The sequence below is a fragment of the Rhodamnia argentea genome, chromosome 1 (assembly GCF_020921035.1).
Source record: "Rhodamnia argentea isolate NSW1041297 chromosome 1, ASM2092103v1, whole genome shotgun sequence".
Lineage (NCBI taxonomy): Eukaryota > Viridiplantae > Streptophyta > Magnoliopsida > Myrtales > Myrtaceae > Rhodamnia > Rhodamnia argentea.
The window spans coordinates 9,357,746-9,376,637 of NC_063150.1; the positions used below are offsets into that span (position 1 = coordinate 9,357,746).

At 40.3% G+C, this 18,892-nt stretch overlaps 2 protein-coding genes and 1 non-coding gene across 5 annotated transcripts; 2 read left to right on the forward strand and 1 right to left on the reverse strand.

Moving 5' to 3' along the window:
* The first annotated feature begins 4,715 nt into the window (after nt 1-4,715).
* Nucleotides 4,716-7,429, forward strand: LOC115740158 (geranylgeranyl pyrophosphate synthase, chloroplastic-like). Of its 2 annotated transcripts, none has more exons than XM_030673578.2 (3): nt 4,716-5,673; nt 6,170-6,756; nt 7,163-7,429. In XM_030673578.2, the coding sequence occupies exons 1-2, from the start codon at nt 5,155-5,157 to the stop codon at nt 6,749-6,751; spliced, it is 1,101 nt and encodes a 366-aa protein (XP_030529438.1). In that variant the 5' UTR covers nt 4,716-5,154; the 3' UTR covers nt 6,752-6,756; nt 7,163-7,429. The 2 variants fall into 2 exon arrangements, with proteins under 2 accessions (XP_030529438.1, XP_048130208.1); XM_048274251.1 differs by having other exon boundaries at nt 7,199-7,429.
* A 5,954-nt stretch (nt 7,430-13,383) lies between these two features.
* On the reverse strand, nt 13,384-13,455 carry TRNAD-GUC. Its single transcript has one exon. It is a non-coding gene; the product is annotated as a tRNA-Asp (tRNA).
* A 2,647-nt stretch (nt 13,456-16,102) lies between these two features.
* On the forward strand, nt 16,103-18,186 carry LOC115740190 (UPF0496 protein At2g18630-like). 2 transcript variants are annotated; one of them, XM_030673640.2, is made up of 2 exons: nt 16,103-16,647; nt 16,679-18,186. In XM_030673640.2, exon 2 carries the CDS (start codon nt 16,734-16,736, stop codon nt 17,865-17,867), a length of 1,134 nt encoding a protein of 377 aa, XP_030529500.1. In that variant the 5' UTR covers nt 16,103-16,647; nt 16,679-16,733; the 3' UTR covers nt 17,868-18,186. The 2 variants fall into 2 exon arrangements, with proteins under 2 accessions (XP_030529500.1, XP_048141136.1); XM_048285179.1 differs by having other exon boundaries at nt 16,103-16,640; nt 16,672-18,186.
* The last annotated feature ends 706 nt before the right edge of the window (nt 18,187-18,892 follow it).

Consider the following 18,892-nt stretch of genomic DNA (forward strand, 5'->3'; position numbering starts at 1 on the left):
TTGCAAGTCATGGTTACCTACCTAAGCTGGAGTTTGCACTAGTCTACTCAGGCAACTCTTGATGTTTACACCCAGCAACCCTATTAATGGATTCATTCGCAACTAATGGTAGATTAGACCGGAAAAGTTTATTGGGCTCCACTATTGCGCCAAAAAAATTTAGGAAAATATTTTCCTCGTTTTCGATATTTGGATCGCTTACAAAAATGAGTCAACGATAAACGTTTTCCTACCCGAGTTTAAATTCAGGAAAATAATTTCTGCTTTAAAAAATTGAAGATCATTTTTCAAAACATAATAAGATATCGGTGCTTAGACCAAAATCTCTACTCTTGCCCACGAGAACCCCAATGCTCATTCCCTAGGTCCATCGAGGCCAAACCTAGGACCTTAGGCCGCTTAGACTCGGGTCCATTAAGGTTGGGCTATATACCTCGGCGCCTGTGCCTATGTCTCAATCCCTAGGGACCGTACCCAGGTGCGTCAAGGCTTGACCTAGTCCCTAGCACCCGCGTTTAGTCCATGGAGGCCAGGCCCAAGACCTTAGTTCCCGATGCCTGTTGGCCCCGAGTCCATCGGGCCCGGTTCCTCGGTGCTGAGCCATTAGTCTAGTGATGGCCGGTTCCGTGGAATCGCCGATTCTGGCGGTTCTGGGCGGGTTCATTCCGGTTCCTTTTTTAATTTTAATTTTTTAAATAATAAATAATAAAATAAACATAATAAATTATAAATTATAAAATATAATCAAATTGTACATTGTAATAAAATGTGGGGAAAAAAAAAGAGATGAGGAATGGGCTTGAACTTAATGAATTATCATTAAGCGTCTACATATCTTCTTGGGGATAGAAGAATCAAAACCCATGTAGTTCTTTTACCTTTGATAACCCTAATTTACCTCATCGTCAATCATCGCTACCCGTTGTAGTACCCGTGGCGGTGGTATCTCCAATATCATCGCTAAAAAATTCGTGTTCTCGATCCAACTCTTGGTGTCGAAAGTTTGCCCTCGTCCAATCGTTGACACAAACTTGAGCTTCCACGGACTCCGGGCTTAATTTTCCACGGACTCTAGGCTTAATCTTGAACGTCGAAAGTTTGAAATATTTATTGAATCTACTAAATATAAACAATCATGATAATACACATTCAAATAATCTAGTAAACCGTCTAATTTAATACGTGGATCAAAAACAATACCAACTAAATAGACAAGAGGAATTTGCAAATAATAATGCAACCATTTTTCTCGCATTACTAAAATAATTCGAGCTAATTCAGTATCATTTTCATATTCACTAAAAACACTACCAATGTTAACACACTCTATTAAAAATAAATGCGTAGTAGGATAATAAATACCAGATAAAGTCTTAGTAGCATCATTAAAAATTTTCAAAAAATCTAAAAAAATTTTGCAAACGTCCCACTGTTGTGGAAGTAAAGTAATTTCGGGAATATTTTGTGAAATAAACATACATAATAAATCTTTGTAATCAAAAGTTTGCCGAAGCAATTCGTACGTAGGATTTCAATGAGTCGGAATATCTTTTGGAAATCTTCTTGCCCTTCTCCCATTTTGTTTACAAAATTTTCCCCATGATTTCATAAAATGGGGACGACTCCATAAAAATTTAATTGCACCCTTTATTGGGGCGAGAGAAGTGTTAAGAGTTCGTAAACCATCTTGTACACATAAATTTAAAACATGGCAAACACATCTAATGTAAAAAAATTGTTCGCCAAAAGTGGGTTTGTAAATATTTTCTAATTCGGGAATAGAAGCGGTATTTGCGGCGGCATTATCAAAACCAATTGAAAATACTTTATTTATCAAATTATATTCTTCTAAAACTTACCTAATTATTCTATAAATATTATGAGCCGAATGTTTTTCATCAAAAACTTGGAATGCAATAATTCTTTTTTGAATGGTCCAATCGTCACCTATCCAATGACACGTGACACCCATATAAGAATGAATTTGCCAAGGATCACTCTAAATATCGCTACCTATATGCACACCTCCATTGAATTCCGTAAAAAATTTTGCTAAAGATTTTTTTTTATTTTTTATAAAGATGAAAAAGTTCGCGTTTAAGAGTATTTTTTTGGAATAGTTGGTGCTTGCGGAACCAACACAGTATTTATCAAATATTTCATATTAAAATTTTCACCAGTATTAAACGGAGCATGATCAAGGGCAACATATTCAGCTAATGTTTGTTTATAAAGTGCATCAATGTAACGGAATATAGGATGAAGATTAGAAGTGGCGTACCCGGAAATTTGTTGTTGCGTATTGTCGATCCCCGCTTGCGTTGGATGTTTTTTCGTCAAATGACAACGGAATGTTCCGTAGCCGTCTCCTTTCGTAAATTTATATGTTTACGAATAATATTTATATTTTATATTATACTTACCTTCGCCTTCATCACGTACTTTGTCGAAGTGTAGCCACAAGTCGGATGTATTATCTCGGCCCTTCCATTCCGGCTCATTTGCCGTTGACGTTTCTTCGACACCGGTGGGAGGATGAAAAATTTCTTGTGTTGGGATATGCTTAACGTGCGGAATCGGGACATAGTCGATATTATCGTCGTTGTCTTCCCAACATGCATACTCACGAGGATCATATTTAGGAATGGGATACTCGGAATCTCCCATAGTCATCTTGCCTTGTCGGCATTTTCGCTTCCACTTGCCATTTTTGAAAGAATTGATCGGAAATCCGATTGAGAGAATTGAGTCGGGATTGAGAGAATTGAGCGAATTGAGAGAATTTGAGCGAATTGAGAGGATTTGAGAGAATTTGAGAGAATTGTTGAGATGATTTGTGAGAAAAATGAAATGAAAATGATAAGTATTCATAGGCAAAAATTAAAAATAATTCATTTTTTTTAAGGCAACGGCTCTTTGGGCCAACGGCCCAAAGAGCCGTTGCATGGGGGAAGGGGAGAGCGGGCCCGCAGGGGGCCCCACTGGCACTTATTTTTATTTTCTATTTATTACGGGTCGGAACCGTGGGCCCGATCAATGGGCTGGTTCCGGGCCCACGGTTCCAAATGGCCACATCTACATTAGTCCACTAAGGCCAAGGTTAGGATCCTAGTGCGCATGCCCGCCTTGATGGACCCTAGCGAACCTCGACGACAAGGTCTCGAGCTCTATCCTATGCAATGGGCTCCCTGGGCCGACCTCGATGTTCTTAGGTTAGTGTCAAGGTCCCGGGCATGAACTAGCCTTCGATGGACGCAGAAGCCAAACACATGCCCGGGCATCGGAGACCAGAGCTTAGTACGTGTTTTAACGAAATGATTGGATCACGAGTTTGAGGTAATTTTGGTAAATAGAAAGAAGAAAATGGGATTGTTGCTCTTATTTCACTAAACCAAGATCTCCCCTTCCGCTTTGGTCTTGGAGACTGTGATAAAGAAATCTTCCCTCTTGTCTTTCTTGAAAATCTGGGTGTTAAACAACTCTAAAGAGAGTAAGTGCCTAATGAACGGAGAAAAAGGCTCCAGTCTATGACGCAAATCTTTAGAACTTAGGTAGGGGCGTTAAGGACTCAAGCAACAATGCCAAGATTCTAGGATCGATCTTAATGGACCCGGTCCCAAGCACTGCAGACCCGGTCTTGGGTTCAACCACGATTCATCGAAGTACGAGCAAGGACCTAGGCCTAGTCTTGATGACCCATGCTTGAGCACCGGGACAAGGGCATGGCCTCCCGGTATCCGAGGCCGGGGACATGGGTCTTACCTCTATATACCCTGGCCAAGGCGCCAAGGAGCCGGGCACATGCATCGAGTTCTCGGGCTCGATTTTAGGGGACCCAAGATCGGTGCCCATACTCGCGCCCGCAGTCGGGGATCCGGGCTTGAGACCCTAGTATCTGTCTTGAATTCCTTAGCTACCTATGCGCAAGTCACTAGCGCCCCAATAGTGTACACTTATTTAGTAAAATCAAATGAGAATTTTCTTACCATTTCAGTTCATTTTCAAATTTCAGCCACACACAGAAAAATGCTATGATTTTCTTGGAAAACGACTTCCCATTTTTTAGAATTATCCTTATTTTTCACGAAACAAATAAATAAGTAGTAACTAATCGAAATATTTTGGAGAATGTGGTAGTTGATAGGTGATCAAATCCCCTCACAAGTGTATCATAACATCCATCGAGTCGGACGTACGAAAGTAACTCTATTTTTTCACTTGAATCAAACTTTGATTAGTTACCAAAAGATCAAAATACACCTCAACGATCAGAAGATGAAACGGATTAGAAACTTAGTTGGGTTTTGTGTTCTTAGGCTTCAAAACATTATGATCATGCTGTGTCGTAAATTGCCTCAACATATGGATATCTGAGAAGTTTTGGACTCCGAGACGAGATTTACATGTAGCAATAGATTTCTGCAAGAACACGGGTTTTGTTTTTTTTTTTTTTTTTGGGTCGACAAGGACAGGGGTTGAGAAATGCAAATTTGAAAGGTTCTGCTCGTCAAAACCTCGTTCATCACGCCGCCGACGCTGCATGGACCCAAGAGATCGTGGAACATGTGGCATCGACTAGTTCATATGTTCGTGTGTTCACGAGGCATCTGTTTGTCCTTAACAAAAAAAAATTCCTTGTAATACTCGATCTGCCTTAAAAGGCACTGGAGATTCCCATTATCTGAATGCCTTACCCAACTCGCAATCTCTTACCCGTGTCATCTGGTGGTTGGTTGGCCCTGCAGCGCCCACGGACGACTCCCTCCCTCCACCCCCCATCGCCGGACCTCCTTTTCCAGTCAGCCTCGTTCCATTTCATTTCGCTTGGAATTTGCATGAACACGGGGACATTTTGGTAGTTGGTTCCGGTTGTTCAACGCGATTTGTCCCGGAATTCTGCGAGAACATCTTCCGTTTCTGTTTGGGTCACCTTTCTCCGTCAATGGTGGACGGAAGAGAAGTGGGATTGCCCAAAACTCTCTTTAGTGGAGCTCGTGGTGGATTTTCCCCTTTAAGCACCATCTGCACTATCGCAAGATCCTCCTGAATCTTGCTCACTCGTCTCTTTCTTTTCGCTCTCTGTTTACCAAGCCCCTCTCGAGACTCAGGTCTCGACACCCAAGATCAGATTCTTCGTTCTTTGGCATCCAAAACATGAACTGCGTCAATTTGAGCACCACCTGTTCGATCTTTAACCATGCAAGCAGATCCAATTTGCTTCATCCCCTGAAAGGTCCAACCTTTCCTCCGATTTCTCCCAGACCCACCAAACCCATTTCTCATTCCTCTCCCAAGTTCCGGTTCTCTGTCTCCGCAATCCTCACCAAGGAAGAAGAGGCTATCGCCAAAAATAAAGAAGGCAGACCCCCTTTCAATTTCAAGGAGTACATGCTCCAGAAGGCGAATTCTGTGAACGGGGCGCTAGACTCCTCGGTCTTGCTCCGGCCGCCGCTGAAGATTCATGAGGCCATGAGGTATTCGTTGCTGGCCGGCGGAAAGAGGGTCCGCCCGGTTCTGTGCATAGCAGCGTGCGAGCTCGTGGGAGGGCAGGAGTCAATGGCCATGCCATCGGCTTGTGCCGTTGAGATGATCCATACTATGTCTTTGATTCATGATGACCTTCCCTGCATGGACAATGACGACTTGCGCCGCGGAAAGCCCACGAACCACAAGGTCTTATGCGTTCTTGTCTCGCTTGTTTATAATGATGTGATGCTAGGTAGGATGTTAATCGTGCTTATATTTGGCCAAATTGAAGTGGATCTTTGCTTCGTTTTTGCAAAGTATTGTCCCGGGAGGTAGGGGCTTATTTTGGCTGCTTTTCTGCAACTTGTTTATGTTGAGATTAGTAACGTGATCAGCCTTATCTTGATAATTGATTCGTGTATAAGTGATGGCCATTGGATATGTGGATTTCATATAGTACGTTAGCTCATGAAGTTGGTTTCACAGGAGAAACCAGAATTATGAATATGAGTGAGATTGGAGAATTAGTCCAGTTGAAGTTCTGCTTGTTGGCTAATTTGAATGTGCTAGTGAGCTTGCTATGCTTTATTAGGGGTAACATGCAAGGTTCGTGAAAACTTACACTGTGAAGCTTTCTGTTGTGCAACAAAAATAGTAATTATTCTTCTATGATTTATTAGGGGTAACAAACTCCATCTTGCAGGTTTTTGGCGAGGATGTTGCAGTTTTGGCTGGAGACGCCCTCTTGGCGTATGCATTTGAGCACATTGCAGTAGAAACCAAGGGGGTTTCATCCACAAGGATAGTCAGAGCAATCTTCGAATTGGCGAGGTCGATTGGAGCAGAAGGCCTAGTCGCTGGCCAAGTGGTGGATATAAGTTCTGAAGGAATTGCTGGTGTAGGATTGGAGCAGCTTGAGTTTATTCACATCCACAAAACTGCGGCGTTGCTTGAAGCGTCTGTTGTTCTTGGGGCAATTATGGGAGGCGGGTCCAACGAAGAAGTTGAGAAGTTGCGGAGTTTCGCAAGGTGTATTGGGTTGTTATTTCAGGTGGTGGATGATATCCTGGACGTGACCAAGTCTTCTAAAGAACTGGGTAAAACGGCCGGCAAGGACTTGGTGGCCGACAAAGTCACATATCCAAAGCTAATGGGCATTGAAGAATCTAGGGAGTTGGCCAAGAAACTGAACAAGGATGCTCGAGAACAACTATCCGGATTTGATATAGCAAAGGCAGCTCCATTGATTGCTTTGGCAGATTACATTGCTAACAGGCAGAACTAATTGTTCCAGAAAAGGTAGAATTAAATTGTTCAAGGGGGGTTTTGGGTTATCATTTACCGTAGATCTTGCTGGGAACTCATGAGTTAGAGGACATGAAGATACTGGGTGGTAGATCCTCTTAAGTGTCCAGTAAACATTTCTCGGTGTGGTTTGAGGGCTAATCACTAGTCTTTCCCAAACCAAAACCCTTGATTCTTTTTTTTATTTTGTGGAGAAAGTGATACCATGTGAACTTTTAATACTGTCAGTGTTGTATCTCGTAATTGGATCTCAAGAATGAAGCATGTTTCCATCGGGTTGTTCTTAAGACTGTCAATGTTGTGCATCGTAGATCGGTTTTTTTCAGTTCTACCCTTTGTCAAAAGCTCTTAGTTTCCATACTCGAGATTAACGTGATGTGAAGCTTCAGATGACCTTGTTGTGCATTTTCATCTTCGGCACTGTCAAGACTTTTCTGGGTTTCGGAGTTCTTGCTTCCATTGCCAAGGGGTCAGTTTCTTTCTTTTGCATACCCTGTGCCTTGACCGAGAATAACAGCGACCGATGCCGTGATTAGCAATGCGTGATCCCTCTGCCAAACCCCTGAACTCATGTTTTCGGCGTCTAGGTCATCATCCTTTTGGTTCTCCTCTCAGGATTCAACAACTTGTGATATAAACCGGATGGGAAGTTATGTCCGAATTCAGATTGTTAAAGTGATTAATGTTCATATCACTCTCATACTGCCCTACTAGCAGGATGGGGAACTTGTGCACTGTTGCATTGCAGCTGAACAGCTGTTTGGTCCTATCAGGCATTCTAGTTCTCTACGAAAACTTTTTTGACATTGCTCTCCCAGATGAACTCATCACAGAATATTTGGATCAATGACGGTGTTCGTGGGAGATTGAATATGTGTCGCACGATCCACACCAGATTATAAAATCGTTTTGGTTTTCCTTTGTTTGATTTGGTTTCTTGCACTCCATTGCCTTATGATTTCCAATCGGACAGCACACCTTCCAGATCCCGGTGTCTCAGATTGTTGTTGATGTTTGGAAAAACAATAGTGATTTGACTATTTCAATTTCCGCCACGGTTGCTTATCGAAGGAGGGAAGAGAATAATAATTGCATTAGACTTGGCCGATATTAACTATTATTCTTTGATACGATGATAAACTAGGCGCAAAACTTGGAGTATCAGTTGGCGTGCTTGACAATAATTCTATTTTCCTATTTTTTATTTTCCATTCTTGGGAAAAGATTTGAAATAGAAATCCGTTTGGTAACGTAGTTTCATTTTTCTATTTTCGGGATAAATTTTTTTGCTCATAAATAGGTTTGAAACAGAAAAAAGAAGTATAAATTTCTTACTTTTCTATTTTTTGAACAAAAGTAGAAATAAAAATTCTTTTCATTGCTCACTCTCTTTCTCTCACGTGCCCGCCGCCAGACGCGGGTCATTGGTCGCTCACGGTCAACCTCTAATCCCCGACTCCTGTTTGCCCTTCGCCACTCACCATCCGCCGTTCACCGTCCACCCATTGCTGTCTGTCGCCCACCGGTCTCCATCCCCCGATCATCGCCCAAGGCCCGGTGATCGGCCATCGTAAAAAATTTATGTTGTTATCAAACAAATTTTTGTTTCGAGAACAGGAATTTTGTGTCTTTATCAAACGTGTCTCTGCTAAAAAACTCGTCCACGAAATAGAAATAAAAAAAAATATTTTTAGCTATAAATAGAGCCCCGAAAGAGAATGATTGTCATTCACCCCTACTTTTTATTTTTGGCTTGTGCTCAACTAGTTTTAGGGAAAGTGATTCCCTTCTTACTAGAAAGGGAAGTTATTTTCTCAAAATTTAAACTAGTCGTTTCAACATATAAATAACATTTTCTATAGATTGATTAGTTTTCCGAAATCAAACACTGGTAAGTTGGAAAATAATTTTTCTTCAAACAAACGAACCCTCAAATGAATGATTTGAAAAATATATTTTTAAAGATGATTGATTGTATTGCTTGAAATAATTAGTCAAAGAAAAATATTATCACTACTGACAAAACAACATGTTTTTTTAAAAAATATACATCAAACCATTCATTATAGCGAAACAAACACATGGTCAAAGCTAAAGTCGTGGCAATTTCAATTACTAAAATTGGGTTACATGACTTGTGCACTTAGCTTTCGTGATTTAAATTTTTGTAAGCGTCAGAAAATTACTTTTGCTACTATTGAACATCTAAAATTCCAGCATACATATCCCTATCATCTTTTAAGTTATGTTGTTAATTACAGTAAAAAATGTCATATAGCCTAAATTAAGAGTTCAATCTAGGGGAGCAAATCATAACCATTTTGTTTATCTATTTCTTTTCCAAACCTTTTTTCTGGAATAGGTTTGGAATAGAAATTTGTTTGGTAATGTAATTTCATTTTTCTACCAAAAATAGTTTGGAACAAAAATGAGAAGTTAAAATTTTCAGCTTCTCTATTTCTGGAACAAAAATGAGAAATAATAATTTTTCATTGCTCACTCCCTCTCTCTCAAGTCCCGATTGTCGATCGCCGATCTGCTGCTCGTCGGCTACGGCCTCGCCATTCGCCGATTCACCAATCACCATCTCTTTCGCTTCCCGGTCACTCGGTTTGCTAGGCCGCGTCGCCGATTGTCCATCCGCCGTTCGCCTATCATCAATCCACTAGTCTGCTGGCTTGCCAATTGCCAACAAACCTAGAATTTCTGTTCCTAGACTAGAAATTTTGCATCGTTATCAAACACGTTTATTTGTTCAGAAATTTTTCTAGAGACTAAAAATAAAAAAAATCTATTTCTAGCCAAAAATTGATTTTAGAAACAGAATGATTATCATTCGCGCCCTAGGATACTAATGGCCCTTGGTCAGTTATCCATCACTCTCATATAATGTAGTCAAATCCATAAAAAGTATCTAAAATATGAAAAAGTGTCGCGTGTTTAAATTGATTTCATAAACATAATAATTATGATTCACACCTAGATCATCAATGGCCCTTGGTCAGTCATCCATCACTCTCGTATAGTGTTGTCCAATCTATAAAAAAATTATCTAAAATATGAAAAAGCGTCACGTGTTTAAAGTGCATGTTCGTTTATGCTCTTCAAAAAGGGAAAATCAACTCTTAACTTTCTCGTGGAACTTAAGATATTATCTTGATTTCTATAAATTATGAAAATTATAACATATATTCAAGTGCCAACGTCTTTATGTTATGGAAATTTCAAGCGTTTCATGTTAAGGAAATATTTAGAATATTTTAAAACAGTTGACAATGACCCCATGTTATATCTGGCCCAAGTTATGCCCCCACTTTACTAACCTTGTGTGTTCCCATCATTAGTTAATTTCCACGGGTTAATCCTAATATGGCTTAATTTTTAATATGATATCAAAATAGGAGGCCCTGAATTTAAATCTTTTCATGCCCTTATTTGTCTCATCTATTAAATATTTCTACACTTTTGCCTCCATTTGTTTCACGAAAATTAAATGATTTGACAAACGTCTTTTTTCTAAAAATGATCGTTTGTATTGCTTAAAATAATAGTCAATAAAAAATGTTCTCCTTGTCGACAACAATTTATAATTTTAGGCTAAAGTCCAGATTACAAATAGGGGGAGGGAGTTGGAATTTTCAGATATTAAATTACGCCATCATGCAACATAGGACTTGATTAAATCAGTTTTTTGTTTTGGTCCGGACTCGATTAAATCAGTTGAAAGGTTTAAAACTTGATTAGATTCTATATGCGAGATTTAAGACTAGTAGTTCACTTTTTCCCAAAAAAAGAAAAAAGAAAAATCTAGACCTTTAATGATAAAAAAAAGTCTATTTTAAAATTTAAATTTTCAGACAATTTGAAAGCATAATTTATTCGGGTAGGCCTCATAAAAAGTTAATATGTTTTTCCTCACTCTTGTCCACTCCTGTCCGATCAACAGGAATTACATAAAATAATAGAAAAAGGAAGTCATACCGCCCCGTAAGAAGTTGGTATGTTTTCCCGAATCGACTTGGCCCAATTAGCTCAACTGTGAGACCAAGGGTATATTTAGTAACTGGTTTATTTCTTTGTTTGTTTGTTTTTCCTCAGAATAGAAAAAAAAACAGAAATTTATTTCTGTAAATCAGTTATTTTTTTTATTCCCCGGAATAAATAAGTAGGTGAGTGAAATTGCAGATTTTATTGTAGATATGCTGACTCACAAATTTGGGAGGAGCCGCCCTTGCCGAACTGGCCAAGGGTCGCCCTCGCCGATTTACACAAAGAAGTGGTTGGGACTTTCCAATTTTCACACATGAGAGATTCCATGACATCATGTTTCTGACTTTTGCAATGTTTTATTCAAATACTTGGCACCATTTCTGTTAATCATATTAAGGTCATCCAATTCTGTCTATTTCTTAGGCCATGCCACTCTCTCATAATGAGCCAATGACAGTATCTCTTTTTTTTTAATTTAAAAATAACGAGTTTAGAATTCCAATTCCACCTTCCTCTTTCAAAAACTTTACATAATCAACTATAACTGGGACATGAATCTCGAAGTGCTCAAACTAATTGTTACGTTGGATTTTTCGAGGCCATCTTAGAATATTTTGATTAGTTAAGTCCTTACAAAAGTTTGATTTTATCCCAGTAAGAGTTGTTAAGTCTCTACTGACATTTTAATAATTAAATGAAAAAAATTGAGAACAGAAATTTTTTGGGTAGTACCAAATGCATTTATGTTCTTTTTCTATTTCAGAAACATAAATTTTGTGCAATTATCAAAAACATTCTTCTGTTCAGAAACTCATTCAGGGAACAATACTAGAAAAAACTATTTCTGAACAGAAATTGTTCCCGAGAATAGAAATATTACCAAACGCGCCCTAACATGCCAAAAAGATTGTTCAGCAAGAAATTATTTATAAAGTTCATTAATTTGATAATGTTGGAAAGTTGCAATATTCATGAAGTTCTGGGTTATCATTTACAGTAGATCTCGCTGGAAACTCTTGATTTAGAGGACATGAAGGATTCTGGGTGGTAAGTTCGTCTCGAGTGGATCGGAAATGCTAATGTCCTATTCATATCAATGAAACTAGAATACCACAGTTTGTGTCTGCACTTTTTGCTGTTAAATTGATCCTTGTCTAAAGCACGTAGTTTCCATACTGGAGATTTGTGTGTCGAGAAGCTTCAGATGACCTTGTTTTGCATGTTCCTCTTTGGCTCTTTGAAGACTTTCTGGGCATACTTCTCGTTTCCATTGCCTGGGAATCAATTTCTCCTGTACGCCGTGCGCGTGACGCCGATACTGAGTGCAACATGAAGTCGGGAACTCATGTTTTCGGCTCGTTTGGTTCTTACCCCAGGCTTTAACAAGTCTTGTGACTCGGGGGCCGTGGATTTTACGCCCTATGTACTTTGTCAATGCGATTAATGTTCGAGATAAAGCTCTCAAGCCACCTCTTAATCAGGATGGGGAACTTGTGGACTGTTGCCGCAGCAGAACTGTTCGGTCGTATGAGGCATAATAGTTCTTCGCGAAATTGTCTCCGAAACTTCATAGTACAAACTGATGACAGAATGGTTGGAGCGTCGTCGCAGTTTGCAGGGAGATTTAATACTGTAAATCGACTGAACCGAGATGGGGCCACAGATTACTGATTTCTCTGTGGTTCGGTTACAAGTAAATGTGTCTTTTTGGATCCGCCACGGATAGGGATCGGGGAGAATCTTAAGCCAGACGATGAACTCTGAGCAAGATCATCAGCAAATAGGTTCAGATGTTGTTCGAGGTGTGCTGGACTTTACTTGGTATATCGATTTTTGTAAACCGTCCTTAGCATGCAAAGCATTAGTCCATCGCTTTAGGTTCAATTCCTGAGTTGTTCTTATGATTTCTGCTTCATCAGAGCAGATAGTTATTTTCCGCTCGATCTGCGCCATGCACAACATGCGACTTTCGCGACAGCATGATCCCTGTCGATGCAAACATTCCTCCAGCAAGAATAACGATGGTCGGTATCCGGTCAATACACGAACATCAAATTTCTTGCAAGTGATTCAACCCTCATTCAAACTCTGCTCGATCATCTTTGAGTTTGAGTAACTCGAGTACTTAAATCAGTTGAGCCCCGGCTAACTAGCATATGTTTGGACCAAAAAAAAAAAAAAAATGCTAGCTAACTAGCATATGCGAATAATTGCACCAGGAGTCAGAGCTCGAGTAACCAACTGGGTCGACTCGATTCTACTGCATCCGTGCTTCAAGAACTTGAACACCAAAGGCAAGTCAAGTTTCAAACTCCAAAGTGAAAGAGGAAAATAACCAAATCAATGGAAAAATGAAAGTAGACTCTGAACAAAAATCAAACAATTCATGCTCTCTTCTGCCAAAAATAATAAATAAAAAAAACCAAAAAAAAAAATGCTTAATATGAATGCGTCTTCAGCAGGAAGAAGCGTAATCTGGTTTGAATGTCTAGTAGCAAAAATCCACACCAGATTAAAAGATGGGACGATCTTCATTTATCAGAAATCTCAGATATCAAGATCTGGAAGGTTCAAAAAGGCAAACGGGAAGCAAACCAAAGAGGAAAGTGTTAAAAGGAAGGGCGCCGTTGCCGGGGATCGAACCCGGGTCTCCCGCGTGACAGGCGGGGATACTCACCACTATACTACAACGACCTTGTTGCTCGTCTACACGAAATTTTTGATTAAATATTTATCTGTTTGACAACTAAGTCGTCGACGGGATTCGAAACCCTTTCACGGGTACATTTCGGAGAACGGAAGAGAATGACAACGAGGGAGAACTTCTCTTTCGAACAAAATTTAATGAATCTGTAGATCTGAACAACAAAGAAACTTACATTTAGTTTATTCTACCATTTTAGTTCCGTTTCGATCGGTTCAATGTAATCAAGCAAGCTATCTTAATTTTCCCCACGACATTTTTCGAATATCCAATCATTTTTTTCTGTTGAGTTTATTGTACAGTCTGCCATGTTGTTTTTAAATTTTACATCTATTAGTACACTAGTATATTTCAAGTTAAAAAAATTTAGACTTTCAGTGCAGGATTTTATTTTATTAACAATGGATAAGTGAGTACAATGCTTAATTTTTTCACGTGAATTTCAAGCAACTCCAATTCTTTTCTCCGCAGAGGTGATAATTCGAGTGCTTTCGTAATGAATCTCGAATCGGGTGATGGACAAGCTCAAACCCTCGAAGTCCTCGGGGACCTTAGATGTCAATCCGGCGGAAACCCGATCAACGTGGACAGAAGCCGACGAGGTTTCGAAGCGAAGGAAGCTGTTCACTTGTCGACTACCTTCTCGTCGCGCACGAGAGAGTTTGGAGCCACCCATCAACTGTGGCATAAGCTGGATGTAATGGGGTAGTTTTCTTTCTATCTCATCATATGAAAAAAAAAAAAAACTGCAAAGAATACTTTTCCAAGGACGAATTATCCGTCAAACGTTACTTTCTCGTGAATTATTTGGACGAAAATGTTCTCATTGCCACCAAACAAAAACATAAAATCTATGATTTGGTTCGCTTTTGTGGAGGAGCAAATCAACATTAATTTGATCCGACGATCGCATATTATATAAGTAAAAGAATTGAAATCCACGTTGCCCTGTTTGATTAAACTTAAAATTCCGCTGTTTTGTGGGAAAACTTATTGGCAGAAAACATTTTCCACGTTGCCCCGATAATGATTTCCATATATCGTTCGTGAAATGCAGCCAAACATAAGAAAATGAAATCGACATTCATTTTTTTTTAATTACATAAACGAAGCGAATATACCTTTGGCGTTGCCAAGCCAACATCACCAATTGCCATTGCCAATTTTGCCCCACCAAACGGATTGGCTCTCGATGTCGAGGCCATTGAAATGATTGCCACCTCCAATTTTTATTATAACAGAATCATTAGCACCCTATAAATTATTGTGATATGATTCATACTTCTCATCAATAAGAAAGCACATCGGTCCCATTACTCGGTAAGCAGGCGGCAGAGTCGAGGGCTGCCCCAGCGAAGGTCAAGGGGGCAATGTCCCCGAACCGCTAGAGGACTTTTATAGTTTGAGTATATATTGTTACATTGGTTGTTTAGGCTTGAGCCTATGAATATTACTTCTAAATATTATCTATTTTTCTTACATTTGAGAGATGTAATAAAGAGGTGCGATATGCTAATTATATTGGAACCATCTATTAGATGTAACCCTTGTTTAAGAGTGAACTATGATAAATCTCGTGTCTCGATTTTCTCTCGCTTTTACGCTTTACTTTGTTGTGGTTTGTGTACTAAATTCTAACATAAATGATATTGTCAAAAAAGTCGCATTTAAAATACAATATGTCACTTCGTATTTCATAAAATCAAGGAAATTTTTTAAATAAGAGCCGAAGTGCTTTCGTTTTCTCAACTAAGAGCGTGAAGTGAATCTTATTTTAAATAAAGGCCAAAATTGCCCACATTTTCTTTAAAAATGGTTTGAAGTGAATTTTGTTTCAAATAAGGGCATGAAGCGCCATAAAAAATAAAAAAACGGTTTGATATCAAAGGCATTTTCATCATTTCCCTTTATTTATTTTTTAATTTTTCTTTTTTAAAATTAAAGAAAATACACGGATACATGCGACCGTCACCCCGCCGTTGGTGGGGGGTCGGCAAAGGCCGCAGGGTTCTTGGCGGCTTGGCGAGAGTCGATAATCCCATCGACCGCAGGCAGGGGCCAGCAGGGCCCCGGCAAAATTGAGAGAGGGTCGGGCCTTGTCCCGAATCTAGTTGACTAGGTTAGGGCGGGGGTTGCCGGCCCCCCTCCGGTTTTGGGTGAGGGCTCAACCCTCTCCCAGTTCCGGCGAGGGCCACGACTCCGCCGAACCCACACCGGTGGTAGGGCGATAGCCACAAGCGGGAGGGACGGCTCTCTCGCTTGTGTCTGTTCTTGGTTTTCTTTAAAAATTATATATAAAAAAAGGGAAAATGGACAAATAAAGAAAAAAAAATCAAAAAGGAGAAATGACGCAAATGCCCTTTAGGCCAGTTTTGAGATTCTATGGCTACTTCAGGCCATTATTTAAAACAAGCTATGTCACTTTAGACCTTTTTTTGAAATAAGATTTACTTTGGATCTTTATTTGAGAAAATGATAGCATTTGATGCCCGTATTTAGAATTTTTCCTACAATTAATTTCGAGAGAAAAGAAAAAAAGAAAATGTGGTATCCAAAAAGGGCATCGCAGTAATTGTGGTCATTAATAGTTAATTGGCGAAACTATTGAGAACGAAGACTAAGGACAAAAAAAGATAAATAGAATGGCAGAGTTGAGTCAACCTCCTGCCCGGAAGAGTTTTCTTGAGGTCAGTGGCGACCGCATTGCTCTGCCGCCTCTTATCTCCTTCCCCATTTCCGGGCTCCTTCTGGTTCTCTCCTGGACTTTTCTCCTCTTCCCCCAAGCCCCCCTCGCAGCTTCAATCCTCCGATCAAGCGGCCTCAAGATCAGCCTCTGAAGCACTTCAACTTCTGGGTTCCTGTCATAATCCAAGTCCCCTTTTCTTCTTGTTTTCTTAAAGTAGATCTCAGTTTCTGCAGTTGACTCTCGGTGTGTGCGCGGTCATTGAGCTTGGTTTGGTCCTTTGGAGGAGTTGAAGTGAAGGCAAGATCATCTTCTCTTTGCAGTTTCAGCTGAAACTGAGGTAAGCTCTACAAAAAGAAGAGCCAAAAAGGAGAAGGGGGTTTAGCTGATCTGCGAGTAATCTGTGGAGTCCTGCATTTTTTTTCCTGGTAAATCTAAGCACAGATATTTGGGCAATTTTCAACTGTAGCCCACCGTTAATAGATACAATTCGAGCGCTGTGCTTGATTAGCAAAACTTGTTGAAGGGTTTGGTTTTGGAGTTTTCTTGGGCAATCCCCACTTTTCACATTGTTCGATCCAAACAATGGGTGGGAAATTTAGTAAGAACAAGGAAGTAGACTCTTCATCAATGGAAGACAGCAATCCTAGGTACCAGTCTGACCTGACCTCTTATGAAGCTGCCTGTGAAGCCGACCCGAGCTTGCAAAATTTTGACAAGACCTTGCATGACCGAGCTGATAGAGTAATCAGAACACTAGCAGGTGGTGATGTAGCTCAATCACTAACATTCAACTCTCTGGGAGAGGTGACCACTGGCCTTCTTGAGATGAACCATGAAGTAGCTAAGATGATTCTTGCATCCAAAGAAGACATATGGAATGACAAAGAGCTGTCCCATTTAGTGGAGTATTACTTCAACCATGGCCTGCAGATACTAGATTTCTACACTTCCCTCGAGAAATGCCTGCGGCGGGCCCGCGATAGCCAGTTGAGGATTCAGCTTGCACTTATGCGCTTTGAGGAAGAGAGAGCAGAGGATGTGGGAGGGGAGAGGTATGTCAAGACATTGCAGGAGCTCCAGAAATTCAAAGAAGCGGGCGATCCGTTCGCGGGCGAGTTCTCCCAGCTCTTTCACTCGGTGCATAAGCAGCAGGTGGAGATGTTGCAGAAGTTGCAGGCTCGCAAGAAGCAGCTTGACAAGGATCTTAAATCTTCACAAACTTGGAGAAGGGTGACCAATGCCATATTCGTCACCGCCTTCGTGGCCACTTTGATCTTCTCGGTCGTGGCGGTCGCAATCGCTGCGCCGCCTGTCGCAAGCGCTCTAGCCGCTGCTCTGGCAGCTCCAATAGGGACAGTTGGCAAGTGGTGCGATTCTTGGTGGAGGAACTACCGAAGGGCGCTAAAAGGGAAAAAGGAGTTGATAAGCCTAATGAAAGTGGGAACCGAGTTCTCGATTTATGACTTGGAGACGATTCGGTCGCTTGTGAGTAAGCTGGAAATCGAGATTGAGTCAATCCTGCAAAACGCCGACTTCGCTCTTGGAGAAGAAGAGGAAGAAGCGGTGAAGCTTGTAATGTTGGAGACCAAGAAAAGGGTGGAAGTCTTCATGAAAACTATCGACGATCTCAGTAATCAAGCTGATAAGAGTAGCCGCCAGATACGGATGGCGAGGACTGTGATACTGCAGAGGATAATTGGAGAATCCAGCCGTTAGTTCTTTTTTTATGCTTAGAAATTTAACGGTTAATGCAGTTCACCGTCTTAGATGAACTTTTATGTTGCAAAGATCATATCGCTTTGCTCCTTTTGGTTGAACTTGATTTGGCTAATGTGCCTTCAACCAATCCATGCAAATACTAGGATTATGGAGGTCAATAACAATGAAGCAGTTCTTCATAGGTGTGCTTCCAAAGTGCAGACGCCTCTCTCCGGGAGAACTTTTACCTGTTTGGCTTCATCCTGTTAATCTAGCTGTAATGCCATTGCCGATTTGTTTGCTTGCTTCACTGAAAGAGAAAAAAATTTGATTCAAGCGTTACAGTAATGTGGTTTTCCAATTCATTCTAAACATGACATACTAACAAAATTTGGTCATTCTCCTCTCTCCAGTAATAAGGTACGGGGGGACATCGTAAACTTCGGAGTTTCAGACCACATTCTACTCATGAAGTGCCAAGTAATGTGAGAATGCCGAAATATTGGGGTTGCTGAGATGCATATCCTGACAGTTCATTCACTGTGTAAAACTATATATGAAGCAAAACTCGCATATATTCTACAATGACAGGATGAGGAATGGTATCATATATATAAGCTGCGCGGCTGCTGTAAAATCTCTTGCCTCTTTTTGGGTTTTAGTTCTTCATGTGTAACTATCAAGTCGCACAACCGCTGCACAAAATACCTTAATCCTTAATCCATTCTCATTGGTTCATCGTATTTACCATAGGATTGTGTTCATCTCAGAGCCTGTGCATAGCCTGCAGCTCTAGGAAGACACCCAATCGTTATTCTTTAGATTCGAATGTTCTCAGTGAAAGTATTAACTACAAAAAGATGTCAGAAATGCATGGACTGATTGTTCCTCTCATCTATCTCCTAAACCATGCACTCCATGAACTACAGAATTGTGGGGACCGAATAAATTCGGTCGCATATGCGATATTCATTCAGAATTTCCTACAGTTTCATGGATTAAAATGGAAAGAATTCCTGCGGCACCGTAAAGATCGGTAACAA

Coding starts and splice junctions, on each gene's coding strand:
- LOC115740158 (XM_030673578.2), top strand. CDS start 5,155: ATGAACTGCGTCAATTTGAGCACCACCTGTTCGATCTTTAACCATGCA. Junction 5,674..6,169: donor GAAAGCCCACGAACCACAAG/GTCTTATGCGTT, acceptor TCCATCTTGCAG/GTTTTTGGCGAGGATGTTGC.
- LOC115740190 (XM_030673640.2), top strand. CDS start 16,734: ATGGGTGGGAAATTTAGTAAGAACAAGGAAGTAGACTCTTCATCAATG.